Genomic DNA, 26,891 nt, shown 5'->3' with positions numbered 1-26,891 from the left:
CTACTCCGGAAGAACATTCGCCCGTCTCCGCCTGCGGCCAGTGTGGCTCTTGACAGCATCAACAATTCAAACCCTTACCACCGTTCCTCCCCCTAACACCGTCACCATGCCTGGTCCTCTGTCTCTCTTCTCCGTCAATGCCATCCTAGTCATGTCGGCCGACGATGGGTCGCGCATCTTCGCCAAATACTACTCAGCACCGCATCCCCCCGCGGGCATCGCGCCCAACTCGACCGATTTCCCCGGTGCCAATCCCTACCAGACGGTGAAAGAGCAGCGGGCATTCGAGAAGGGCCTGCTGGAGAAGACCAACAAGTCCGCCAGCGATGTCATCCTGTACGATAACCGCATCGTCGTGTTCAAGATGGAAAGCGACGTGATGCTGTACGTGGTGGGGAGCGCCGACGAGAACGAGGTGCTGCTGTATAACGTGGTGCTGTCTCTGCGCGATGCCCTAGGCATTCTCTTCAAGTATGTCCTTCTTCTTTATTGCCGTTACCCCGTACTAACCCGCCAAAAACAGGGGCGCCACCGACAAGCGCACCATCGTGGAGAACTACGACCTCGTCTCCCTGACCATTGACGAAATCATCGACGACGGAATCATCCTCGAGACTGACCCGGTCATGATCGCCTCGCGGGTTAGTCGGGCACCGGCCGCGGACGCCCCGAATATGAAGAACATCGATCTCTCGGAGCAGGGCCTGCTCAATGCGTGGGAGTTTGGCAAGCGGCGTCTGGCCGAGCAGCTGCGGCAGATGTAGACACGTTTGTTTTCTTTCATTTGGAGCATTGTTTAATTTAATTCCTGGCTGGTCCTGGGCGTGATGTTTCTTGGATTCTTTTTTGTTTGGTGGTGATGATGGTCCTCTCTCTCTGTTTGAGTTACTTGCTGGTGGACTGGACTCTATAGACTCTGCTGTGGATTCTTGCATTGATGCATGAGTGGCACCAAAATAGGCGTCTGTACCTGCGAGGTACTGTAAGAGGTGGTTGATGCCTGCAATGAACAACAATACAAATATATACCTCATTCTTCAAGGCTGTCCCCATTGATGGTGTACTGTTTGTTAGTTTACCTGGGCAGATACCTGTGGCAGTGGAACTACGTCCCTATAAGAAGCTCCCTGCTTGCCTTTTTCCTGTTTCCTTCTTCCTTTCCACTCCCCTGATCCTCTGCTGTCTACCAGGCCCCTTTATATTTATACATCCGTGGATACATAATTATATCTACTTCTGATCGAAAAACATCCCAGTCCCCTCATGGTCGAAGATCTCGACTAGGATCTAGTCAAAGCGTGCTCAGACCCCCCGATCATGACCGAGAAGGCGGATGCCCTCCACAGAATCCATGGTGGTAAAGTCACAACGTTTCTACCCTCTCCCGACGACTAATCCTTCTTATCCCTCCATGGTGTGGTTTCTGAAAGGTCAATGCAAGAGGCCTTGAAATCCAGATGGATCATCTCTGGACTCCGATCCTTCGTTATACTTCCGACCAATGTGAGCCAGAAAATATCAATTGTCTTATGCATAGTTCGCTAACTGCTATTCATCAGCTTCCACGATATCAGTCAAGAAATGGACCACTCCCCCAGTTTTGAGACACGAGGATTTGTGAGGCACCGGCAGGGGTACTTAGAAAAGGAGCGAAAGTCATCCTTCCAGCGATATCCGTCCAGTCCAAGCTACAAGGATATCAAAGAAGTTTTCGTTAAGGCGATACCGCAAAATTACTGTGCCCCTTTCATTGACGATGAGGCAGTGGACAGACAATCGAGTCAGTTACCACAAATTGCCAACCTCACCAGCCTACGAAACAATGTAGCTTCCTATTTGAAGCTTCGCTGGAGGGTGATATGTTAACGTGAGGCTTCGGCCAGAAGACCCTCAGGACTGTTGGTTCTCTAGAAAAGGTGGTGTATGAAATGGATAGTTAACTACGACTACTACCATGACGCTCTACTCTGTAGTGTATATATACTCCACTAGCCCCGCATACGTCACCCACGAAAATCCCTTTCTTTCTCTGTCAACTCCCGACCTGCACACCATGAAGCAGCGTTTCTCGTCATTGGACGTGCAGGTACTTATCCGTATCCTTCTCCTACATAGTCCAAAACTAACCCAATCAATCCACTCCAGGTGATCACCCAGGAACTGGCCGCCGAGCTGGTCAGCCTGCGCGTGTCCAACATCTACGATCTGTCCTCGGTTTGCTCAATCACCTCCCTTGGTTTGTGAGCCGACACTGATCATTGACCAGCGCATCTTCCTCTTCAAACTTGCCAAACCCGACCACCGCCGACAGCTTATAGTCGATTCCGGCTTCCGCACCCATGTCACCCAGTACTCCCGCACCGCCGCGACCGCCCCCTCGCCCTTCGTGACCCGCATGCGCAAGTTCCTCAAGTCTCGCCGGATCACAGGAATCGCGCAGATTGGAACAGACCGGATCATCGATTTCTCCTTCAGCGATGGCGCATACCACATGTTCCTCGAATTCTTCGCCGGCGGCAACATTATTCTCACGGACCGGGAATACACAATCCTTGCCTTGTTCCGCCCGGTGCCCGCGGGAGAGGGCCAGGACGAGACCAAGGTTGGGCTGAAATACACGGTCACCAATAAACAGAACTACGGCGGGGTTCCAGAGATCACTCGCGAGCGGGTGAAGGACACGCTGAACAAGGCGCAGGAACTCTTCGCGCAAGAGGGCAACGCCCCCAAGAAGTCGAAGAAGAAGGCAACAGAGGTGCTGAGAAGAGCATTGTCGCAAGGTTTCCCGGAATACCCTCCATTGCTTTTGGACCATGCCTTTACTGTGAAGGAGTTCGATCCAGCTACGCCGCTGGACCAGGTACTTGGGGATGAAGGTCTACTTCGCAAAGTCGAAGAAGTCTTGGAAGAAGCGCAGCGAGTCTCTGAAAGCTTCAATGTCGGCGACAGTCACCCCGGCTACATTGTTGCCAAGGAAGACACTCGACCCCGTGCGGAGGGAGAGAGCACATCGCAAAACCCGGGCCTTCTATATGAAGACTTCCATCCCTTCAAGCCGCGGCAGTTTGAGCGCAACCCAGACATTACGATTTTAGAATTTGAGCGTTTCAACGCGACCGTGGACGAGTACTTCTCGTCGATAGAATCCCAGCGGCTGGAGTCGAGACTGACCGAGAAAGAGGAGGCAGCGAAGCGAAAGCTGGAGTCCGTGCGGAAAGAGCATGAAAAGCGGATTGATGCGTTGAAAGATGCTCAGGAGCTCCATATTCGCAAGGCGGACGCGATCCAAGACAACGTCTACCGTGTCCAAGAAGCGATGGACGCCGTCAACGGTCTGATCGCCCAGGGCATGGATTGGGGTGAGATCGCCCGCCTGATTGAGATGGAGCAAGGACGAGGCAATCCAGTTGCACAGAGCATCAAGCTGCCTCTCAAGCTCTACGAAAATACCGTCACGTTGCTCCTTGGCGAGGTGGGCCAGGAGGAAGATGAAGACGAGCTTGCCTCGAGCGATGAGTCTGAGTCTGAATCTGATGATGATGAAAGAGAAGAGCAGAGGCGCGAGACTGAGTCTCGAATGCTATCGATCGACATCGACCTTGGACTTACTCCATGGGCAAATGCAACGCAGTACTACGAGCAAAAGAAGGTGGCCTCGCAAAAGCAGCAGAGGACGACACAATCGTCCGAGAAGGCACTCAAGAGTCACGAGAAGAAGGTTACGACCGATCTCAAGCGGAGCCTGAAGCAGGAGAAACAGGTTCTGCGCCAGGCGCGGACGCCGTTTTGGTTTGAGAAATTTATCTTCTTCATTTCTTCGGAGGGCTACTTGATCCTGGGGTTCGTACATCTCAACATTCTGATTGTGACATCTACTAATTTCCACAGGGGCCGAGACGCCATGCAGAGCGAGCTGTTGTATCGGCGCTACTTGAACAAAGGCGACATTTTTGTGCATGCAGACCTGGAAGGAGCGACTCCGATGGTTGTTAAGAACAGATCCCAGAATGCGGATGCGCCAATCTCTCCTAGCACTCTATCTCAAGCGGGCAATTTGTCCGTCGCCACCTCGACCGCATGGGATTCCAAGGCCGTCATGTCTGCTTGGTGGGCACATGCCCATCAAGTGTCCAAGACGGCAGCAGCAGGTGGCGGAATCTTGCCGACAGGCGACTTCCAGATCAAGGGAGAGAAGAACTTCCTGGCGCCCTCGCAACTGGTCCTTGGGTTCGCAGTCATGTTTCAGATCAGCAAAGAAAGCCTTCGGAATCACAAAACACAACAATTCGAAACACCTGATGTCGCAGAGGAGGCTTCTGTGCCTGCCGAAAACAACGAACCTTCGCCTCCCAAACAACAACCATCGAAGGAGATAGACGCCGCAGCCAATATGAATGGACATGAGCAGGATGAAGAGCACGCGTCCGACAAAGGCGAAGATGACGGAAGTGCACAGGCCAGAAACCCCCTGCAGCCAGATGGTTCTGAAGTTCCGCCCGCTACTCAAGAATCCGCAGCATCAGACTCTGAACCTGAATCTGATGACGAGAGTGTCAAGAATGAAGATCAAGGACTGGGTGAGGAAGAGGAGGAACATGTCGACAGAGAAGATGCCGAGAGGGAAGAAACCGCCTCAGTAGCTGAACAAGAAGCCGCATTTCAACCCAGAGATCCGAAGGATCTTTCTGCACGCGAAAGACGCTCTTTGCGACAGGGCAAGTCTGTTGACCCAAAACCGCCACAACCTCCCCGGACAGCTCCCACCCGAGGCAAGCGGGCGAAGGAGAAGCGCGCAGCTGCCAAGTACGCACACCAAGATGACGAAGAACGTGATCTGGCACTCCGACTTCTCGGTACCAACAAGGGTACAGTTGCAAAGGCGGCCCAGGCGGCCGAAGCCAAAGCTCAGCGGGAACGAGAAGTCGAAGCACAGAGACAACGACGTCGGGCCCAGCATGAGCGTGCCGCGGAAGCCGAGAAAAAGCGTCAGGCTCTCTTTTCCGAGGGAGGCGCGGACGACTACGACGAAGAGACCGCCGCCGCCGAAGCTGCAGATCTATCTTGGATCCCAGCGCTGATCGGAACACCCACTCCAGACGACGAGATTATTGCCGCTATTCCAGTTTGTGCACCATGGGCTGCCCTGGGACGGTACAAGTACAAAATGAAACTACAACCCGGCACAATGAAGAAGGGCAAGGCCGTCAAGGAGATTATCGGCCGGTGGGTATCAGAGACAACCGCTGGCAAAGTCAAGAAGGAACATGCCGAGGAAGCCGGTGTTCCTCGTGCGGATGCAGAGCGGTTGCGGGCGCGCGAGGGAGAGTTGATCAAGGGCTGGAAGGACACGGAGGTCATTAATACCATGCCCGTGGGCAAAGTGCGAATCATGACCCCTGGCGGTGCTGGGGCTGGAGGTGGAGGTGATAAAGGGAAAGCCAAGGGTGGCGGTAAAGGTGGTGGGGGTGGTGCTAGGGGAGGGAAAGGTGGAAAGAAGAAGTAAAGAGAGGGAGTTTTATACCACTGATAGAAGCGATAGACATGCATGACATCGGTGCTGCTTATATACATCTCGGAGTAGGGTAAGAGAGAAAGTTCATGGGTACGAGCCGCCGACAACAAGCGGATATGCTCGGAGTTGACTAGACAAATGAGGTCAACCTCAAATGCTTATTTCACAAGACGACATCCGACGAATATCCAGATCTATCAAATGGATGGTGACTGGGTATTGTGTACTTGCCCATTCGGGACACTACGACCAGGTCCAAACCGAATACACTGAACATTCCTGCTATTGCTATTGCTTATTTCCGAGCTTCTATTTCCACCTTGCTTCCTCTATTTATATATTTCTCTGGAAAATCATTCGTTTTGCCAGTGCGACAGGATGCACTTCACTCATCCGGTGTCTGGTCGGATGAGTCATCCCACGTCATAACTATCTCCTGTCGCGATGGAGAGAAAAAAAAAACCGCATCTCTTGAACGCGTAAAAATTCCAGACATGGCACCTCCAAGCCACGTTTGACGGGATACTGCGCCCGCAATTCGCTGACTCCTTTCTACCGGCAAAGACAAGCTGTCGGGGATTTCTGCCCCTCCAAACCTGCCGTACTGGCTCGGGCCGCCATACTTCACTCCCGCCCCTCGACTGGATTGCGCGTACGCGGGGAGGGTGCGTCATTGATCGGATCCTCCGCTTGAAACATCGGACAAGCTGCTGCTCCCTCGCATCCTTGCTGGCAGCCGTCAGCGTAGTGTTGTGAGATTCTTGACCATGGCGGCCCAGGAGACCACCCGGGTTATCTCTGTCGAACGACTCAGCCAGGGACCGGGCGACCGATCTCTGGCGGAGTGGTGGGAGGCCGAACGCAGCAAACAAACCCCTGAAGCCAAGGCTATCGAAGAAGCCGCCCATCTACTCCGCGCCAGCGAAATTCCCGTCGCTTTCCCAACCGAGACCGTGTACGGACTGGGTGCCGATGCGACTCGCAGCGCCGCCGTCCAGGGGATCTACAAGGCGAAACAACGACCATCGGATAACCCGCTGATCATCCATGTTGATTCCGTCGACATGCTTGATCGCCTCCTCAACCCCACCCTGCAGAGCAGCCCCAGCGTAGCCAAGATGCCGCGCATCGGTATTCCGCAAATATACAAGCCTCTGATCGAGCGGTTCTGGCCGGGCCCGCTGACAATCATCCTCCCCAATCCTTCTGGGTCTGAGCTGGCTGCAGAGGTGACCTCCAATCTGACGACATTTGGTGTGCGCATGCCTTCTTCTCCGCTGGCGCGCCTTCTCATCCATGTCACGGACCGCCCGCTTGCCGCGCCGTCGGCCAACGCCTCTACGAAGCCCTCTCCGACCACAGCGCAGCATGTCTACCACGACCTCCATGGACGGATCGATCTAATTCTAGACGGCGGCCCATCCGGCCTGGGAGTTGAGAGCACAGTGGTCGACGGACTCTGTGAGCCGCCCGCTGTTCTCCGGCCAGGCGGCGTTGGCATTGAAGCGCTGCGCGAGTGCGCCGGTTGGGAAGACGTGGTTGTCGCATACCACGACAGTACATTGGACGTGAAGGAGATCCCGCGCGCTCCCGGCATGAAATACCGACACTACTCGCCCAAAGCGCGGGTGGTACTGTTCGAAGCTGGGTCAAACCTGGATGGAGTCGTGGCTCACGTCCGCAAAGATCTACAAGACACTGCTATAGGCGCGCATACCATCGGCATTGTGCGCACGCGCAATTGGGCACAGGGACTGAATCTAGCGCCGGCCGCCGAAATGGCTCGGACCTTGACTCCCGTGTCTGCGGCTATCGATAACCTGGTCAGCTTCCCGATCCCCGTCCTCGAGACCGGCAGCCCGAGCAGCCGGACCAAGATGGCATATGATCATCATCTCGGCTCGGATGCGGTCTCGATTGCACATGGACTGTTTGCTACCTTGCGCGCCCTGGACGAACTCGACGTCGATGTCATCTACGTCGAAGGCGTTTCAGACCGAGACGGCGATTTGGCAGCCGCGGTGATGAACCGACTACGCAAAGCGGCAGGGATGGAATGGAAGGTCTAGATAGATCTAGATAGACTGTTGACAGAGGTCTTGCTTTTTCGGGTTGTATTCAAATCATATTCTCCTGTTTGCCATGTATGTACAGAGCAACAATATCCAACCAACCGAAATACCGAATCTCTTGGACCTGCCCTATCGGGAGCACGGTGTCTCTGTATACTCTTCGTGGAAATGCTTATCGGGGATCTCCGGCACTTATCGATCCCCCGCTAGAACCCTGCGGCACTCACCAACTACAAATCTGGGCTTCTTCCCGCCCACTTCTTCTTCTTCTCCGGCGGGAGGAACTCAGTCGTCAATCATTATTACCATAATGTGCAAACATTCGCTCCACGAGTTCCTCCAGGGCCTGCCGAAATGCGAGCACCACGTCCACCTGGAGGGCTGCTTGACCCCCGAGCTCATCTTCCAACTCGCCGAGCGCAACGGGGTCGCCCTGCCCGACCCAGCCACCAACCCAGCATACGTCTCAATTGAATCTCTGACGGCGCGCTATGACCGGTTCACCTCATTGGACGATTTCCTGTCCTTCTACTTCGAGGGCATGGCCGTGCTGCGCAACGAGCGCGATTTCACCGACCTCGCCTGGTCGTATTTCCAGAAAGCCCACGCCGACGGTGTGCACCATGCCGAGGTCTTCTTCGACCCGCAAGTGCATCAGAGCCGCGGGGTCCCCTACGAGACCATCGTCGCCGGCTTCGCCGAGGGGTGCCGACGCGCAGAGCAGGAGCTGGGGCTATCGACCCGCCTGATCCTCTGCTTCGTGCGCCATCTGTCCGTCTCCTCCGCGAAACAAGTCTATGAGGAATTCGTGCAGCATAAACACTTTGAACTGGGTGTCATCCACGGCCTGGGCTGGTCCTCCACCGAAGTCGGTCCGCCCAAGGACATGTTCCGCGAGATCTACGCCTCGGCCGCGGAGAAGGGGATCCCCCTGACCGCGCACGCAGGCGAGGAAGGCGATCCAACGTACATCAGCGCCGCGCTGGAACTAGGCGCTCAGCGCATCGACCACGGGATCCGACTGATCGAGGACCCGGAGCTGATGAAACGTGTCGCGCGGGAGGGGATCCTCTTGACGGTGTGTCCGCTGTCGAACGTGCGGCTAAAGTGCGTTCCGGATGTGTCGCATGTGCCTATTCGCCGGTTCTTGGAGGCGGGCGTCAAGTTCTCGATCAACAGTGACGACCCGGCGTACTTTGGAGGTTATATCCTCGACAACTACTGTGCGGTGCAGGAGGCATTTGAGCTGAACGTGATGGAGTGGCGCATTATCGCGGAGAACAGTGTGCAGGAGAGCTGGATTCCCAATGAGCGCAAGGCACAGCTGTTGGAGTCGATCCAGGCACATGTGAAGAAGTATATGCCACTTGTGGGCGCATAGGGCTGATAGTTTCCCCTGTGAATATCGCATGTCCCAGTATATATTACCATTGAATAGATATACAATATTTCCCTCTATTCTGAAGATATACAAAGTACCAGAGGCCAGACTCAATATGCTCTGGCCATTTACAGATGACTAATCTGCGTCGTTTCCAAACCCCCCGCTGCGTTGTTTACCCTCGTCTATCATGGCCTCCATTCTGTCGTCCGGCATCCTCGCCAGATCATTCAAGCACCTCCGCCTAGTGCCTGTACAGGTATCATACCTCTGCAGTCTTTCCTATATTCCCTCGCAAGCGAAAGTCGCTCAAGTGCGCAGTCCAGGGCCTCCTCTGCTCAAGCAGTCCATTGCTTACACTCACACCCGAAAAATGTCGACTTCAACCCCAATTCTAGAGCGGTACAAACTAATCTTCTTCGTTCCACCATCCCACCTCGAGCTCTGCAAAGAAGCCGTTTTCACTACAGGCGCTGGCTCCTTTCCAGGAGGTAAATACACCAAGTGTGCCTTCCAGACCCGCGGGACGGGCCAATTCCTCCCGAACGAGGGCGCGGATCCCGCCATTGGGGCGGTGGGTACGCTTGAAAGGTGCGAGGAGCTCAAGGTGGAGATTATGTGTTTGGGGAGGGAGGTGATGCTGAATGCGGTCAAGGAGCTGGTGAGGGCGCATCCGTATGAGGAAGTTGCATATGAGGTTTATCGGATGGAGGATTTGTAGATGCTAGATCGGTGCCGGACAGCGTTTGTTTTCACTTTCTGTCCTGGTTTACTTCGGCGCTTCCTTGACACGATTATGGGGTAGCTCAAATCAATTCGACATTTCAGAGCGGTATGCATTAAGTCTACAAGTCAGTCTCCAACGTCCATCCTCATATCTTGTATCCAGTCAACCCGCAAAACACATAACGAAGGTAAGGTGAAATTCAATATAGAGGAGGGTTATAGATCGGCCACTTCAATATAGGGAACAGGAAATTGTTTGCTCTTTCCTGCGATACCCCTTCGAGTTTAGTGCTTACCACTGCTTCTCGGAATACCGGTACTTGCCAGGTATTTGAGAATCCATTGCACTAATCTTCAGTGGGTAAGCACTAGCAAACACTCGAGCCCGGCCTTCATACTTCTTGGGCCAGAAGCGATCTATACAATCACGTGACTAGATGCTGACTCATTCCTGTAATATGCTATCGCTGATTGGCCAATCCACCCCTCCGGCAAAACGCCAACTCGAATCCGCCCGAACTCCAAACCTCATCCTCCCGACCACCCTCCAATTCCACACTCTCTGCCCGCGATGGCTTCCAAGCTCTTTTACGTCCCGCGGGTTGGCCGCCAGGTGCTGCGCCAGGTTTCTGCCCAAAGCCGACCCTTCTCGGTCGGTCCGCAACGGTTCAGCGATTCCCTTTCCGTGGTACGTTGGGGACTGCGTTGCTCGCACACCCATGAGCCTGAGCCATTGAAGCAAATATTAACGATCCTGACAGCACCGCAACAACCCTACCAACAACCCGAGCATTCCGTTCAAGTTCTCCGAGCAGAACCTCAAACTCGCCGACGAGATCCTCAAGCGCTACCCGCCACAATACAAGAAGGCCGCCGTCATGCCACTGCTGGATCTGGGCCAGCGTCAGCACGGCTGGACTAGCATCAGCGTCATGAACGAGGTTGCGCGCATGCTGGAGATTCCTCCTATGCGTGTCTACGAGGTGGCCACCTTCTACACCATGTACAACCGGGAGCCGGTCGGCAAGTACTTTGTGCAGCTGTGCACTACGGTATCACTCCCCCAAATGTCTATTTCTTGCATTGCGTTAACGTTCGCGTTTTTCTTTAAAGACCCCCTGCCAACTCGGCGGCTGCGGCAGTGACGCCATCGTCAAGGCCATCACCGAACACCTGGGTATCACCCCTGGCCACACAACCGAGGACGGCCTGTTCACTTTCATCGAAGTCGAATGCCTGGGTGCCTGCGTCAATGCCCCTATGGTCCAGATTAACGACGACTACTACGAGGACCTGACCCCGGAGTCCGTCAAGTCCCTCCTCACAGCCCTCAAGGACTCCACGGCCGCCGCCGGTGCCGGCACCAAGATCCCCGCCCCGGGCCCATTGACCGGGCGCGACACATGCGAGAACAGCGCCGGCCTGACAAACCTGAAGAACCCCGAGGAGTGGAATCCGGAGACCATGATGCGGAAGGATGGTGCATTGGACGCGCCGGCTCAGCAATAGAGAGATGATGGAATTATAATTTGGGGGGAGTTTGACACCGACGAAAGCCTTGCACTTGCAAAATATACACTTACCAAACCCTCACCCCGGGAGTGTGGGCTTTTGCCTTATCATGTACAGTACGTTGTTTTCCGCTGCGTTTTGGTCCGCAGGGGGGACCGAATAAAGCGTCATGCGAAGAATCAATGGCAGATTTCCTTTGTTTTCAAATACTTCAAACAAGTGAGATTCTTTCCATGAACAGTAATAGTATGTACACCCAACGACGGGTCCTCCAGCCCATTGTAAATCATCAAACATCAAAACTCGGTCAGATCATCGATATCCCCGTTCATCCATCTCCCCGGTCATCAGTCTCCAAATCGAAAGTAAATTGAAAATATCACATCACAGTCCCACATCAAATGGCTCGCCTCCACAACGAACGACACCCTCGGCTTCACTCTCGGCCTGAGACACCCACTCCAACACGCCATCACGCTCAACCAGGATCTTGCCCTCTCGTTCCTGCATAACGTTCACATCGACGGTCGTCTTCATCAAAAGATGATACACGTGCACAGTCCGCGCCTGACCGTAGCGTCGGGCTCGTCCAATAGCTTGGGTCATCCCGGCGTTCCATTCCTGTTGAGTTGGAACGAGGAGAGGCGAGAGGAAAATGACGTGGTTGGCGCATTGGAGATTCCTAGGAAGTGTCAGTAAAGGAGCCGCTTAGATTTTGATAGAAGAAGAGAGCGGAATACATACAATCCAGCAGCCATCGAACTACCCAACTGAAGGATAAGCACCTGAGGCCGAGTCTGCTGCTTCCCCGTGCTCTTTCCGCTATTCAGCTTGATGAAGTCATTAATTGGACCCATATTCCCAGCCCGTGCCATGCGATGTCCGATGCCAGTGGCTTTGAGTGCACGAGAGACGACAGGCATCAGATCCTCGAACTGCACAAAGACGAGCACCAGTTCGTCGTCGGGAACTTGCTGAAGTACCTCGACCAGTTTTTCAATCTTGCTGTCCTTCTCAGAACTGCTCTTCCCGCCCTCGATGCTGGATCCGTGGACGATCTTGCTTTGCTTTGCGGATCCATCGCACCCGGGGACCAGACACTGGCACTCCTTTTCGGGGATTTTGTCGATGCAGGCCTCGCACAGGAGATGACCACAAGATGTCAACAGTCCCACTTTGGTGATGCTGTTTTGCTGAGTATTGCATTTGCCGCATGTTATTGCCATACCCACAGTCTGCAGGTTCAGGATGGCTTCCGAGAAGCGGATGTCACGCTCACTTTGGACAATCAGCTTCAAGGTAGAGATAATGTCAACTGCCAGTGCTTTCATCACGGCTTCCACGTCCTGAGACTGAGGTTGTGCCTCGAAATTGTCAGCGAGGCCGCTGGAGGACAGTCTGGCTCTCTTGCTGGAGCGCCCTCCAGGCAAACCGCCGTTATCCTTGGAGCTTTCCGCTTTTTCTTTCGCATTAGCTTTTGCCAAAGGCTTTCTGACCTTTTTGGATGCCTTTGCGAATCTCTCTTCCATTCCGGCCTTGACACCTTCGCCGACCTCACTCCCAGCCCAGTCATCGTATGAAGCGAAGCAACGGTTGATAAGCTCGAGTGTTTTCGTGGTTGTATCCGGATCCCCAATGCTATTGACATGGATTCCTTGCAGCCAGTTATTCCAAACACTTGACGGCATCTTCCACCGACGAAGGGTCAATGTGGCCTGCTTTACAAGACACTCCAATTTGCCACAGTTCTCCTTCCTCGACTGCCTCTGAGTCTCTAGGCGACTCCTGTATGAGTCGACATCCCATGAGTTGTTTTGCAGCTTCGTAGATACACAGCATTTGACAAGAGCTTCCAGCGGGACTTTGCTACTGCCCAATATCTCATTCAAATGGGAAATGACGAGATCGTTGTTGGGATTTCTGATTTTGCGATGCCGGCCATTCTGTTCCACGAGTGCATCAAACAATGTTTGATAAACTTTCTGCTCCATGGGGGTCTGATTTATCAGGACGATATGTACCACCGTGGCGATGTGGTCAATTTCCGCAATGTTTTGTCGTGCAAACTGATCCAGGAACCTTTGTGCAACCTCGCGTCTATTGCGGTACCAGGCATCAGAGCGAGGAGGCTGGTACATCTGAAAAGCCTCCGCTGCAGTATAGCTCTTGCGGATGGATTTCAGTCGGCTGTTCTGTGTGGGGACATCTCCGTCATCATCCACACCCAAGTAGATATCCAGGTACCGGGCAATGCTTTTGATGTCCGCGAATTCACCCATGGCCGGTGTGCCAGACAGGATCCATTTAGAGCGTGCGTGCAACGACAAGATAGAAATCAATCTTTCTTCGCCGGTGTATGTGTACTCGTCGATGACGATTCGGTTGAAACTGAAGAGGTGCAGGAATGGATACCGCATTTCACGCCAATCGTGATCCTTCTCGGTTGCTGGGATGTTAAATAGCTCTCGGTCATCTCGTGCCCGAGGTGTGCGGTTGCTGTCAGGTTCTTGGTCGCGTTTTCTTTTTGTACCCTTCTCTTTAGACTCTACAGAGATTCGCTCTGCAACCTCGTCTGCACAGGCCTTCTCCACGCAGTTCCTACTCCCCATTGGCTTGTCATCTGGTGTTTGGTCGCCATTGTTGATGAAAAAAGAGTCAGAATTTGGACTTTCGTCACTGGCGCTTGCTTTTCTCTCTTGCTGGGCAAGTACGAAGCCCTTGCCCCGGACTCGGCGCGAAGGCATGTAGGTATACCCAGCTTGGCTCTCTTTGACCTGCGCACGCCGTGCCTGAACCTCGCGAAGATATTCCTCAGGCCCGTCAGAGGTCAAAATGTTACACAATATCTTGAGAGCCTGTCGAGCATCTTGAAACCAGTTATCAAAGTTGCGGCCTGCCTTTGCAGGAGGCTCTGGAGTACCTGTGAACTGCTGCAAAGTTTCATAATACACGTTGCTGCTGAACACTTTCCAAGCAACGACAATAATATCAGCGACTTGGATGTCTCGAATGTTGAGTTTGCGAAATTTTCCAGCACCCTGAATGACCAGCACAGTGTACTGATTCCCAAGGAATTTCTTAATCTCGGACTGCCACTGCTCGAAGACATTGTCTGGAACCACGATCAGGGTTGCGTGAGTGGGAATCAAGCCAAAAACGTCCGATGAAAGCAAGCGGTCTGTCTGGAACTGCGCATCAATAAGGCCAAGCACGACTGCTGTTTTGCCATATCCCACTTCATCGGCGAGTACGCCTCCCCGGACAATTTTAGGGATGTCTGCTTTCACTTCCGCCCGCCACGGCATCAAAGGGAGCAAAGCCTCTTCTGTTTCCTCCTCGAGAAACGGGGCCACATCATCCGCTTCCTGGGCAATCGTCCATGCCAGCGACTGCAGCTGCTCCTTTCTCAACTTCTCCCTGAAGTGAGGCGGTTGTGAGTGGGCTGTGTCGTCCTGATTGCTCTTCAAAGTGAATTCAGGTGTCTTTAGCTTAGCCAGGTCGTAGGCAGCTGGAATGAGCCGCCAGTGAAGACGGACGCCGTCATTTGGCCCAGTCCCAACGAGCTTGCCATAGGCCTGATGGGCGAGTGTCTGTACATTAAGAGTGACCCGAACTCCACTCTCGCTGTCACGCCCATCTTGCCTGAAGACCAAGAATGCAGGCGGCTTTGACTTGACAGCTCGCTCATAGGCGCCTGCCTCTTTCGGGTTCTCGTACGGCACAATGGCATTTTTCTGGTCTCTGCCCCACAAGATACTGGGCTTCTGTGGATGACAGGACTCGCACGCTGTTTCTTCTCCGTGTGGGAGGTCATTCCAGCCAATGAGCTGATTCCAATCTTGAAATTCCCTCCATCTGGAAACCTTGAGGGCCAACCAGGCGAAATGCTTCAAGGTGGCGGCGGAAACTACAGGGTCCAAGGCTCTCCAGGTGGTGTCTTGTTCTCCCTGTTTAGAGGTTGCTTCTGTCACAGACAGCGATACCAATGTTGTGTAACTTTGGTGACAATCTTTGCTTCCAATTGAAAGATGAACTGCGGGTTTCAAGCTTTTGCAGATGATCGGGCCACTAACAAACTTTTCCAACTTAGCATCTGATGCTTTGGCCCAGCGTCGAGAAAATGCGTTGGCATTTGTCACAGTACTGGTCATGTTCCATGCTCTCCATGAGGGCTCCAACTCCGCAATGGTAATGCGACGGTTGTATCCGGGGATACGGTCATGCTCAAGAGAAAAGACACAGCAATCTCCATCCGGGTCGCCGTGCTTGGTAGGGTCAAGGAAAAGGTAAATGGCAGGACAGTCTCCAGTAGCAGCCTTCTTGTACAGAGATCCAAGTGCTGTGCCACAGTCAGGGAGATACTCGTATCCGCCCCGAACATCCACATCCAAGCCTCTGGCGTCTTCCTCTTCTCCGCTTACCGCGAGATGACTCCAGGTTTTGGAGTTCAAATACTTGTTTGTCTGCAGCCCACATTCAGCCTGGAATGTCTTGACCTGGCTTCCACTACCTGCAAATTTGAGACTGAACTTTGTGCTGAAGGGAGAACAGACCTCCCAGTCGCCATCGGTGAGTGAGTCGTGCTGGGGGGTCATTCGTGCAATTGGCTGGTCAAGGATTTCTCTAATAAGACTCTGGGACGGTGCTGATGCGGGTGGATTTGCGAAGTAGATCCATTGTAAACCAGTGCTGCTTATTATGAGACTTAGACTGGAATTTGAATGTTTGCCTTGGTAGACGACTTTCCAGATCGCGCCTCGAGTAATGTCGAAGAAGCGGAGCTCTTCACCGAGTGCAACTTCGATGATTTCCCTGAAGTTATGCCACTCAGCACCGTTCACGCATTCCGGCTTGTGTTTTGCGAATTGCTCAAATGTAATATTAGAGATACCGGTGAGCTTGAGCCTCATCGGCAGCAGGTCCTTCAGGTACATGATGAAACCCGACGGCTCGCTGCGCAGAAGTGGAAGAGGCTCATACGAGTGAGAAGGATTTCCAGAGCATGAACTGCAGGTGGTATGATTGCAAAGTCCGCATTGGACAATATTCTTCCTGATGGTAGACTGCTTTTCACACGTGCAGTATCTTGCACTGCTGGCAGCTTGAGCTTGAAGTTCCACATGGTCGACGATTTGGATTTGGTTGTCCTCCAGGCTAGTCTGCGTTGTATCGTAGTCATCCTGGGGGATGATAGGTGCCTTTACCACATCTTCGCCATTGTAGTCCCCCAAGACATTGCCCCTTTCTAGGACATTGTAGCCAACGAGCAGCGCCGCAAGAATGGCAACCCCAACACAAGTTGAGCTCATCGCGTTCCCAGCCAGGTCTTGTAGTTCACGCTGTGACTCTCTCGTAAGAATGATTCTATCCAACGGCAGTCCTTGCAGCGCTAGAGCCTCAAGACCGGTCAGTGGTGCGCCACGGGTAGTGAGAAAAGGCATGCCACATGGGGTGAGGCAGCCAATAATTCCGAACCCTTTTGACTCGCCGCCACGGTCAACGCCCTGGGACAACTCAATCCATCGCCTGTACATTCGTCAGACATGTTCATAATATTTGCTGGCAGAATGAACTTACTCCTTGAAATTCATATCATAATCCCTCGTAACAATCTTTCTCAAGAAATTGATATCAAGCGTATCCCAAACTCGCTCCGCTTGCAAGTTTATGTACGTATGCCAATAGAAATCGGGCGGGTGACAGACAAAACTCCCAGGCTGGGATCGCGTAATTGGTCGCTGGTTTCCAACATCATGCTCGTTGCGGTGTCGTTGGTGACGGACCTTGTACCTCTCCCAAGCGACCTCAGCGCGGGCTGCCGTGGCATTAAGACGAGTGTTTATGTCTTTTTCAATGCGTTCCAGTCGTCTATCGTCTTCATCAAGAAGAAACATACCTGCTGGGGAGCTGGCTGGGCGTGTGAACTTAGCCACCAGCTCTTTCCATCGGACCCCGAGCTGGAGATAGCGGATGGCATCGTCCGCAGTTTCATTCTGCACTTCCATATTCCGGAGGCGAACCGTGTCGATGCAAAGCATGTACCCGCGCTCGCGAGTCTGAGGAATGTAGTAGGCCTTTGTGTCAACAGCGACCCATGTCGCGAAGTAGTCGATTGACTCCCACTTGCGAGCGATTTCGGCCCAGGGAGCGCTCCTGACATTTTCCTGGATGACCAGGGCTGGGCGATATTTCTGGGCGTAATCCAACATGCCTTTGAACGTACTTCCAGACTCTCCTCCATCTTTAAGCGTCTTCTGCTGTGAATTGAGGTTGGAGAAATCGACACAGGCGGTGCCGGCGACTAGGAGGTCTGGGCTGCCTGGGATCTTTTCCAGCGACCCGTATGCCGTTTGCCTGAATAATAGTCAGTCGAATTTCTGTGTGAGGTATAAAATAGTCACATACGCCTCTTCATTCCCTAGCTGCCGTATATCACGGAAGAGAATGGGAGGGTGGAAGTTCCGTTCAATGTAGGCTTGCTTGAACGGAACGATCTCACAGCTGAAAATGTGTTCAATACGGAGAGGACCTGTGTCAGGAAGTGAGGTCAGGCCTTTTGACGGATCAGTTAGAAGATTTCAAAGCCAGGACCGGTCACCAAGCTCAAAACATCACACTTACCATTCTGAATCATCTCAAGGGCCAGAAGCGGGCTCTCGGTCCCAGAGCACATCGTAGCCACGCGCAGTGGCCTTCCTGCCAGGTGGTTGAGGACAGCAGCAAGGCCTTGCTTGATAGCATTTTCCGCGAGGTCGTTAAAGATATCTTTCAATTTGTGCATGGGCGGCAAGTTGCGAGCCAGGTAGCGACCAGGCTCAAGCAGCTGTGCCCTTCGCACCTCAGGAATTTCGCTCCCATTGCTGGCAAAACCAAGTTCAGTTTGCGTGGACCTTTTACACTGACGTGACACTTTCAGCTGCTGGTTGGTTGTCTTGCTATCCTTTGGCGGCATAGCGTCTGGTTGGGTTTGAGGAACCTCGACTTGAGGTTTTGAGGGAGAGTCGTGAGGAGAGGGTTCGAATTCAGTGGGGAGGAAAGAAGACGGGCAATTCCCCAGAGGACAAAGAGGCCTCGAGCCTCTGTCGAGGCTGAGAAGGTTGAATAACGAATGTTGTATGGATTGTATCAATTAGGGCACGCAAGTGTCACGTGGATGGGTAGAAGAGGGTGGAGCGGAAGGAAGAAGTGATGGGCGGAGTGGGTGCGCGGAGCGGAAAACAAAGCAAAAGTACGTGTGGATGTGTTTGGGGAAAGTGCAGAAGAGGCAGCGAGGCAGCAATCTATTTTCTGGAGTGTCTTCCCAATCTATTCTATTGCACTTTCCTCTTTCTCTACCCTCTAGTTCCTGCCTATGGAGGTACAAACTATTCTAGCTGCTCACATAGTGCTGAAGCTAAGCGCATGCTCTTTCACACGTACAGTGAATCTAGAAGGAATCTATGCTTCGCCATATAGGTTCCTAAGGAAAAAGAATTCACATAATCTTGAAGCTGAGCATCTTCTTGAAACTCCACAGTGAATCTAGAAAAATCTATAGCATAGCATATATGCCTACGGAGGGAGAACAAGGAAGGTTTACACCATCGAAAAAGATCTTTAATTCTTATAGGGATACACATTCAGCATTGAAGAAATATGCAGAGTATTGAAAAACATCACTCCTGTTGCGCCGACCCTCCGCCTGTTCCAGTAGCAATCAAAAGAAACTCCCACTATAGCAGTGGGATGATCCGAAAAGAATTGAATATGACTCGAGGAAATGGAGATATTACCAAAGCAAGCCACTAACTACCGCATGCCACCCTGCATGAGTTGCTGACGCAGCAGCATGATCTGACTGCGTTCCATAGGAGGCAGAGCATCAATAGCTGACTGCGGCATGCCGAGGACTTGTTGTAGAAGCTCTTCCTGATTGGGGATTTGGGCCTGCGGTGCGCCTTGCGGAGGTGGTGGAGCGAAGGGGCCCCCGACGACCGGCGGAGTACCAATCTGACCACCATATTGCTGAAACTGCTGTTGGGGCTGTGGAGGGGCAGCCGCAGCGGGCTGTGCCGCCTGCTCGACGATAGAGCCCAGGAGCTGGTACTCGACCAGGTTCATAAGCAGCAGGGCCTGGAAGATGGCATAGGCAAGCTGGGGCGCCTGGCGCAGGAGCTCCGTTGCGCGGGCAGGATCCGTTTGGGCGAGAGACTTCATCTGTGTCAGGACATCGAGGAGCTGGTTTGGAGGGAGAGAGGCGAGCGTGTGCGAGATGGCGTTGGGGCAGTCGAGGTGCGGTGGCAGTTCCACGCCTGGAGGAAGGGGAGGGAGCAGCGATGGCCCTGGAGCCGGCTGTGGTACTGGCGCAGGATCTTGATATTGTGGTTGTGTCTGGTCAGAGTAGTCCGGTGGCATGGAGTCTTTCTCATTGTTGTGCGGCCAGTCCACGCGAATCTTGCGGCCCATGATCTCGTAGTCGTTCAAGTTGCGCACGGCGGACGCGGCAGCATCGGCGTCCGCAAAGTCGGCAAACCCATATCCTTTGGGCTTGCCGGTTTCCGGGTTCATCATCAAGCGAAACTTGGTGACGATGCCAGCGGTGCTAAGGATGTCCTTAACTTGTTCCTCGGTGAGGTCTGAGGTGATTCGTTAGCTCAATCTGTGCAAGGACGGACAGCATTGTTGGGAACTAACTGTAGGGGATATTCCCCAAGAAGACACTCTTCCCTGTTCGGTCGGGCGCCATTTTTGTGATGATGGAGGGCACACGAGAGCAAGAAAAGGATGTCGATGAAGAGCGAAGGTGAGCAAAACGCGGAAGATTCTGCCGGACTTTGGCCCACCGCCCTCAGGACACTTCGTCCAGCTCTTCCATCTCCGTCAACCCGTCCGTCTCTCCATCTACCGTCTCTTTTCCACACTCCACCGTCCCATCATGTCTCAAAATCAGCGGGAGGCCTGGGAACGCCTGCAGATGATGCTGCAGCAGCGCAAGGGTGGCTTTGGTGGCGGGTTTCCCTCCGGCGGCCGAGGCGGCATGGGAGTGGGAGCCATCGTGTTGGTCGGCCTGGGCGCCTGGGCTGTGTCAAATTCTCTCTTCAACGGTATGCTTGCCATGTATCGTGTGGTTGGAAAGATTTCTAATAGACGGTCTAGTGGATGGTGGTCACCGCGCCATCAAGTACTCCCGACTAGGTGGTGTGAAGAAGGACATCTACAGCGAAGGTAAGCATCCGTCTCCCCCCTCGGGTAGCTTCACTTCTCACGCCGTCTGTGACATTAGGAACCCACATCCGCATTCCCTGGGTCGAAACTCCGATTATCTACGACGTCCGCGCTAAGCCTCGCAACATCCCTTCTCTGACCGGCACCAAGGACCTGCAGATGGTGAACATCACTTGCCGTGTCCTGTCGAGACCTCGTGTGGATGCCCTTCCGCAAATCTACCGGACTCTGGGCCAGGACTTTGATGAGCGCGTGCTGCCGTCGATTGTCAACGAGGTGCTGAAGAGCGTGGTTGCTCAGTTCAACGCCAGTCAGCTGATCACACAGCGTGAAAATGTCGCTCGTCTGGTTCGTGAGAACCTGGCTCGTCGTGCCGCGCGGTTTAACATCACCCTGGACGATGTTTCCTTGACGGTATGTTGCGCCATAAGAACCATTTGACCACTACTGACTTCCGTTTCCTCTCCAGCACTTGACCTTCTCCCCTGAATTCACCGCCGCAGTGGAAGCCAAGCAAGTCGCCCAACAGGATGCCCAACGCGCTGCTTTCGTGGTCGACAAGGCCCGTCAGGAGAAGCAGGCCTTTATCGTCCGCGCCCAGGGTGAGGCCCGCTCTGCGGAGCTGATCGGTGACGCGATCAAGAAGAGCAAGAGCTACGTTGAGCTGCGCAAGATCGAGAACGCCCGCCAGATTGCGACGATCTTGCAAGAGAGCGGCGGCAAGAACAAGCTGTACCTGGACACCCAAGGCTTGGGGCTGAATGTGAACGGGAACCACACCGACGAGAAATAAGAAGTCCAAAATTAATGGCTGGCGCTGAATTCGCGGACTGTGGAATATCTATCTGTATAAATAGTTGGTTTCAGGAGCATTCGAATGCACTTTGTCTCTTCTCTCTCTCTCTATGTCTTCTTTCACTGTACGCGGGGACGAAGGCGGCGAGCGTATTGGATTGCAGAAATATATTTTCTTCTCCGCCACAACCACCACCAGCTACATCACTCACGGTCGCCGAGCCAGTAAGTCTACATATGATAAGAGTACACAGTCGCAAGCTCAGAACTAACATATCCCTCAGATCCGCCACCATGCCCGACGCAATCCCCAACATAGACGACCTGCAAATCAGTTTCCAGCAAGTGGACGTCGACCTCGACGTGCAAGAAATTCTCCTTGCCGCCTCCCAACACGACATCCCCAAGCTTCGCCGGCTTGTCCGCACTCAATCTGCGCTCCCAGATGCCGCGAACGTCAAAGACCCAGAAACCGGATACTCGCCTCTCCACGCCGCGATCGCAGCATGCGAGCCCGAGACAGAGGAAGAGGAGACAAGAGTAAACGGCGCCAATGGTGCCACCAATGGTTCTGCTGCGGGCGACGACAGTGCCGAAATAGTGCAGTCTGGCGTGGAGACGGTCAAGTTCTTGCTGCAGGAGGGTGCTATCTGGAATGACTTGGATAACAACGACGAGACACCGGGCTGCTTGGCGCGCAGAATCGGAGTGCACCAGCTATATGAACTTATTGTTGATGCCGGAGTTCGAGCAGAATTGCTGCTGAATCGGTTAGATGGGTATGAGGAGCTGTCTGATGGGGAGGACGAGGATGATGATCAGCAAGAAGAAGAAGAAGAACAAAAAGAGACAGAAGCACAAGAGGGAGATGGAACAGCGCCGGAGCTGGTTGAAGCCACCGTCGAAACTGCTACACAAGCTCCTACAACAGCGGAAACCAGCAACCCCAGCGTGACGAACCCGCGCTACCTGGACTCCCACCTCAACATCAACAACGAGCGGATCCTGGACTCAGACCAGAACGGGGTAATGATGAGCTGGGAGAGCGAGATCATGCGCAAATCCGCCGCAGCACTACTCCCACGACCAGGCCTCAAAGTGCTGAACATCGGGCACGGGATGGGAATCGTGGACGCATTCCTGCAGGACCACTCACCAGCTTCGCACCACATCGTCGAAGCGCACAGCGACGTCGTCGCAGCGATGAAGCAGAAGGGATGGGACTCCAAGCCCGGCGTGGTGATCCACGAGGGCCGGTGGCAGGATATTCTGCCGGAACTGGTGATGCAGGGCGAGACTTTTGACGCGATCTACTACGATACCTTTGCGGAGTCGTATGGTGATTTCAGGGAGTTTTTCTCGGAGCAGGTCATCGGGTTGCTGGAGCAGGATGGGAAATGGGGATTCTTCAACGGGATGGGTGCTGATCGGCAGATCTCGTATGATGTGTATCAGAAAGTGGTGGAGATGGATTTGTTCGAGGCCGGGTTTGAGGTCGATTGGGAGGAGATCCCTGTGCCGAAGCTAGAGGGCGAGTGGGAGGGTGTGCGGAGGGCGTACTGGGTTGTGGAGAATTATCGGCTGCCACTGTGTCGGTTTATGGATTGATAGATTGATGGAGATAGATATACCCACGCGAATGGTGTGTAATGCAATGAATCGACATGATTTTATTTTGAGACCAGAAAATATGATGCACGGCTCTATACTATGGGAAAATACAAGGCTCAAATGCTATGCAATGCGCAATGGGGAAACAAGACAACACCGAATCTCACAATCGAATTAAATCCACCTGCGAGAAATCCGGCGGACTGCGGCTGAAGATCGTCCGACACTTGCCATCGAGGGCCTGGTACTCGTTGCTGACCCAGATATGCTTGCTGAATCGCTGTGTGCGGTAAATCTCGTCGTCACTGATCCCAATGTCGTCGCGTGGGATCCAGATCACAGGTCGCTTGGCGCGAAGGGCCTCATGTTGGAATGCGCGCTGGACCAACTGGTCGCGCTCGTCCGGCGTGAGATCCTCCAATTCGTCATGAATACCTGCAAACAAAGCATGACCGATGGCGTCTGTGGGCACTTGAGCCTCAGCGTCATACGCCATCTTCTCCCGCAGGGCTTTGATGGGAGGGGCTGATTTCATGGAATTGATGCCGAAATACTTGGACCGATGGTTTGGGGACCGGTCCGCCCACGACTGGTGTTTAGATTTCGGTGTGGCCAAACGATTATCTTCTCGTCGGCTCTTCTTGTCGCCATCCAGGCTGTTGAGTTCAATGTCTCTTGATTCTCTGTCATGAGGGGGCTCATCCTCCTGTTCCGCATGCCGAGGATCATCATCCTCGTCATCATCCTCGTCATCATCGACAGTCAAGCCAAGACGAGCGTGTTGAGCGCGCATGAACTCTCCATCGCGTCGAACAGCGTCGTCTTCCAGGGTAATTGGAAGATACTGAATGAGCGGGCTGAACGCATTGTTGAGAAGAATCTGATATCCAATGGTCAAGACTAGAATCACGATCATGCAGATGGCTTGTCCCTTGCAAGCAACATCGCCATTTTCATCTTGGACCAAGAAGAACATCCCGATGAGGCACACTTCCATGAAGTATAATCCGGTGAAGAGCTGGTTGATTGCGCGCGGAAAAAGAAGACCACCCGTGTCGAATTGGAACTTGGTCACATAGAGCGTATTATACCGATAAACAAACCAGAAAAGACTGAAGGTGATAATGTTGAAGACGAGAATGAGGGGTGCAATAACACAATAGATCAGCCCTGAGGAGAATGTTAGATGAGCATTTGAACAGCCCCAAAAAGATCACATACCGATCGAGGCCAGTGTCGTGTAGACCGGAAAGAACGTGCCCCATTGCATCTGATTCAGATTCGTTGTCCGCGCCCACTTCTTTCTGGCTGTCGAATCCAAGATGGGCGCAAGAATAAACCAGCTGACCAGCCCAAAGATCTGAAGAAGGGCACCGGCACTGACCGACATGGCCTGCAGAATCATATATGAGAAGAAATAGTTGCTCGACTTGGGGATATTCTGAGCCAAGATATTCGGCCAGCTGGTCACGTTGGTGACATTATCAATGATCGTCCCGAAGCTGGAGGAGACCGTGACGACGAAAAACAGCTGCACAAAGAGGAAGGCAAAATAGTAGTGCTGAACGGTCAATTCGACGGCCATTCCCGTGGCAAGACCTTGTGTGCGGCTCAGAAAACGGAGGATGAGAGGTAAGATTGCCATGAGAATCGCTAGGAACAGCGGTGGGAGGATACCCTGAATCGCCGAGATGAACCATTCCGGCACCTTTTTCAGCCAGGAAAGCCAAGAGAACGGGCCTTCGAGATAAGAGAGTTGCGAAAGCAGACCAGTGAACGCGACGGGGACCGCCCATCCGACGACCATAGCGCACACTAGAGTGATGACGCCAAAGGTGCGCAGATAGCTTTCCCACCACCTAATCGACATGTTGTCCCAAATGACATCGTCTGGCGAGATCTCCACGACCCGGGGGCTCATCTGCTTTGGCACATGGTGACTGACTGCTTGACATGCCATGTGCGCAGCCACTTGGTGATTGAACTGGATAAAGGCAGAGTTCATCAGCGGAAACCGCTCGGGATGCTGCTGATCAACTTCAATCTCTAGGTTCAATCGAGCCAGTTCCTTCCGACAATAGTCAATGGTATCGACTTTTTTGCCCATCAGCCAAAGCGAGGGCATCCAATTCCAACCAAAAATAGGAAGACGGTGAGTCTCACGGTCTTTTGATCGGATGTATTTCCTCCACAATGGCTCGCCGAAGTCTTCATTATCAAAGTCCTCGTTGTACGCGATGGGGTACTGGTGGCCTTCCATGTCGTCTCCTTCCTTGTGACTTTGCCGTTTCTGGCCCTTTTCATGGCTGGTATCAGGCTTGGCAGGCGAGACGGGACCAGTAAGCGGATACTCGTCAGGCTCGGGAGAATGGTGGTTTTTCGACTGGGACGATAGGTTCCGCTTCCAGAAGGGCCGTTTTGGTGGTAGGGAATGAGAATCGTGACACATTGTTTGATCACCGATGGCCGTCTGTGGTGTCGGCGGCTCCGAGATACTGTGAACGGATTTTGGAGCTGTGGTGTCTTCAGGATCGGGTTCGTGGTTCTCCGGGGAAGTGCTTTGGCTTCGAAGGGGTGGGAGAGCTTCGTCTGTTGTAGCAACGAAGCCACCAGTGCGTGTCAATCTCCCATCTACTCCACCTTCCACCTTCTTCACTCCACCCAGTACGGTCTTGCCCAGTTTTCCCACACCATGCCCAACGGCACCAGCTGCAACCAGAGGGTTCAGCACACCTAGCCGTGGCCCGCCCTGAGAGATATTTTTCGGTCCCCCTTCTGATGGTCGATGCAACTCCTCCTCTAACGTATGTGCTTGGTGAGGATCGCCTGAACTCACACCAGGTCCCATTGCGATGCTGGAGTCTTGTTTCTCGGGTGTCGATTTATCCTTGTCCCCAGCTTTTTTGCGGTCCTGTTCAGCCTGTTTTGATTGCGCCTTTTTACATTTCACGATCAGATCGGTTTCTGCCGCTTCAAGCTTTAGAGCGACATCGTTTCGCGCTTTCACCTTCTCGTTCAGATCATCGAAGTTGCGGTTGATCCAGATATTCCTGATCCCACCAGGAAAAACATCGTAGATAGAGTCAAGGGCTTCAACGGTGAGCCATTCCCGCGGAATAGCCGTCACCAGCACTGTGGTTGCAGAAGCTCGCAACCGATGCTGGGGGGAGGTGAGGTAAGCCTGTCGCAGACGAATGTACCCCCGAAGCTCGTCGAAAAACACAGCACAAACGTAGAACACCACAATTATGGCCATCACACAATGAGCCCAGTACCGGCTGGTATGCTGCGGAGTTACATTGCCCCAGGCCAGCTGGTCCAAGCCGGTGACGTTCCAACGATTGCCGCTGGTGGCATTCATGTACGTTGTGCCTTTGCCACCGACTCGGTTCAGTGGAAGCAACACTGGCAAGATCAAGAGGCCCAGCGGCACAAAGATTTTGAGGAGCATGCGCAAGTAACGTAGGAAGAAGTATGCGTCCAGTCCACACTTTTGAATAAATTCCGAACTTGAAGTCCGGAAGACGGGAGCGATCCATCGGAACAGGCCCGGCGGCGAGGGTTTGGTACGTTCGCGGTCCGGGACAAGATAGGTTCGAGGTTGACTGGAAACGATTCTGGGTCAGTTTTTCAAGAGTATTTATTGTTGTGTTCGAGAAGACGTACTAGATTCGCGTGAGCTTGCCCTTTAGAAGCAAGAACAGTAGAAATTCCACTGCAAAGACGACGACGGCCGTCGCCAGCGAGGCCACAAAAGTTTTGATATTAACACCCTCATTTGTTTTGCCGCGGCTGCCGGAGTGCTCCAACGCCTGCTCCAGACCGGACGTCATGGTGATCAGCGGCAAGGATGATAGTCAGTCCAGGGGAGAGGAAAAAAAAAGCGTCACGAGGGTGACCGAGAGAGCATCTCAGAATCTCCCTACTGAGGGCGCTGGTGGTGAGTGAAGCAGACGAGGTGTCAGGTCAGGGAGGCAGCATGCCAAAGGGAATTGGGGAGTCGTGTGGTGAATAAAGGGAAAGCGAGCCCAAGCGAAGCAAGCAGTAGACAAAACATTAACCAAGCGCCAGGCGTAAA

The 26,891-nt window shown here is 53.3% G+C and overlaps 11 protein-coding genes across 11 annotated transcripts; 8 read left to right on the top strand and 3 right to left on the bottom strand.

Moving 5' to 3' along the window:
• Positions 1-106: 106 nt before the first annotated feature.
• On the top strand, positions 107-764 carry PFLUO_LOCUS9527 (Golgi-to-ER vesicle coat component; the record flags this gene model as incomplete). The annotated part of the gene is made up of 2 exons (XM_073787364.1): positions 107-471; positions 524-764. The coding sequence occupies 2 exons, from the start codon at positions 107-109 to the stop codon at positions 762-764; spliced, it is 606 nt and encodes a 201-aa protein (XP_073643527.1).
• A 1,289-nt stretch (positions 765-2,053) lies between these two features.
• PFLUO_LOCUS9526 (uncharacterized protein) lies at positions 2,054-5,503 on the top strand (the record flags this gene model as incomplete). Its single annotated transcript, XM_073787363.1, has 4 exons — positions 2,054-2,086; positions 2,146-2,214; positions 2,267-3,840; positions 3,889-5,503. 4 exons carry the CDS (start codon positions 2,054-2,056, stop codon positions 5,501-5,503), a joined length of 3,291 nt encoding a protein of 1,096 aa, XP_073643526.1.
• A 776-nt stretch (positions 5,504-6,279) lies between these two features.
• On the top strand, positions 6,280-7,581 carry PFLUO_LOCUS9525 (uncharacterized protein; the record flags this gene model as incomplete). The annotated part of the gene is made up of 1 exon (XM_073787362.1): positions 6,280-7,581. The coding sequence occupies one exon, from the start codon at positions 6,280-6,282 to the stop codon at positions 7,579-7,581; it is 1,302 nt and encodes a 433-aa protein (XP_073643525.1).
• Positions 7,582-7,894: 313 nt separating this feature from the next.
• On the top strand, positions 7,895-8,965 carry PFLUO_LOCUS9524 (adenine deaminase; the record flags this gene model as incomplete). The annotated part of the gene is made up of 1 exon (XM_073787361.1): positions 7,895-8,965. The coding sequence occupies one exon, from the start codon at positions 7,895-7,897 to the stop codon at positions 8,963-8,965; it is 1,071 nt and encodes a 356-aa protein (XP_073643524.1).
• Positions 8,966-9,155: 190 nt separating this feature from the next.
• On the top strand, positions 9,156-9,686 carry PFLUO_LOCUS9523 (uncharacterized protein; the record flags this gene model as incomplete). Its single annotated transcript, XM_073787360.1, has 1 exon — positions 9,156-9,686. The coding sequence occupies one exon, from the start codon at positions 9,156-9,158 to the stop codon at positions 9,684-9,686; it is 531 nt and encodes a 176-aa protein (XP_073643523.1).
• A 576-nt stretch (positions 9,687-10,262) lies between these two features.
• On the top strand, positions 10,263-11,200 carry PFLUO_LOCUS9522 (NADH:ubiquinone oxidoreductase 24; the record flags this gene model as incomplete). The annotated part of the gene is made up of 3 exons (XM_073787359.1): positions 10,263-10,379; positions 10,453-10,743; positions 10,805-11,200. 3 exons carry the CDS (start codon positions 10,263-10,265, stop codon positions 11,198-11,200), a joined length of 804 nt encoding a protein of 267 aa, XP_073643522.1.
• A 387-nt stretch (positions 11,201-11,587) lies between these two features.
• On the bottom strand, positions 11,588-18,155 carry PFLUO_LOCUS9521 (uncharacterized protein; the record flags this gene model as incomplete). Its single annotated transcript, XM_073787358.1, has 5 exons — positions 11,588-11,885; positions 11,948-16,729; positions 16,781-17,557; positions 17,609-17,756; positions 17,825-18,155. The coding sequence occupies 5 exons, from the start codon at positions 18,153-18,155 to the stop codon at positions 11,588-11,590; spliced, it is 6,336 nt and encodes a 2,111-aa protein (XP_073643521.1).
• An 836-nt stretch (positions 18,156-18,991) lies between these two features.
• Positions 18,992-19,928, bottom strand: PFLUO_LOCUS9520 (uncharacterized protein; the record flags this gene model as incomplete). The annotated part of the gene is made up of 2 exons (XM_073787357.1): positions 18,992-19,818; positions 19,877-19,928. The coding sequence occupies 2 exons, from the start codon at positions 19,926-19,928 to the stop codon at positions 18,992-18,994; spliced, it is 879 nt and encodes a 292-aa protein (XP_073643520.1).
• A 189-nt stretch (positions 19,929-20,117) lies between these two features.
• On the top strand, positions 20,118-21,200 carry PFLUO_LOCUS9519 (subunit of the prohibitin complex (Phb1p-Phb2p); the record flags this gene model as incomplete). The annotated part of the gene is made up of 4 exons (XM_073787356.1): positions 20,118-20,286; positions 20,339-20,407; positions 20,466-20,821; positions 20,877-21,200. The coding sequence occupies 4 exons, from the start codon at positions 20,118-20,120 to the stop codon at positions 21,198-21,200; spliced, it is 918 nt and encodes a 305-aa protein (XP_073643519.1).
• Positions 21,201-21,496: 296 nt separating this feature from the next.
• PFLUO_LOCUS9518 (Arginine N-methyltransferase 2) lies at positions 21,497-22,810 on the top strand (the record flags this gene model as incomplete). The annotated part of the gene is made up of 1 exon (XM_073787354.1): positions 21,497-22,810. One exon carries the CDS (start codon positions 21,497-21,499, stop codon positions 22,808-22,810), a length of 1,314 nt encoding a protein of 437 aa, XP_073643518.1.
• A 166-nt stretch (positions 22,811-22,976) lies between these two features.
• PFLUO_LOCUS9517 (uncharacterized protein) lies at positions 22,977-26,646 on the bottom strand (the record flags this gene model as incomplete). The annotated part of the gene is made up of 3 exons (XM_073787353.1): positions 22,977-23,983; positions 24,035-26,418; positions 26,480-26,646. The coding sequence occupies 3 exons, from the start codon at positions 26,644-26,646 to the stop codon at positions 22,977-22,979; spliced, it is 3,558 nt and encodes a 1,185-aa protein (XP_073643517.1).
• Between the last annotated feature and the right edge of the window lie 245 nt (positions 26,647-26,891).

Source organism: Penicillium psychrofluorescens (genome assembly GCF_964197705.1).
Source record: "Penicillium psychrofluorescens genome assembly, chromosome: 6".
Taxonomy (NCBI): domain Eukaryota; kingdom Fungi; phylum Ascomycota; class Eurotiomycetes; order Eurotiales; family Aspergillaceae; genus Penicillium; species Penicillium psychrofluorescens.
The sequence above is the reverse complement of the archived record's forward strand: the minus strand, read 5'-3'. Positions and strand labels throughout refer to the sequence as shown.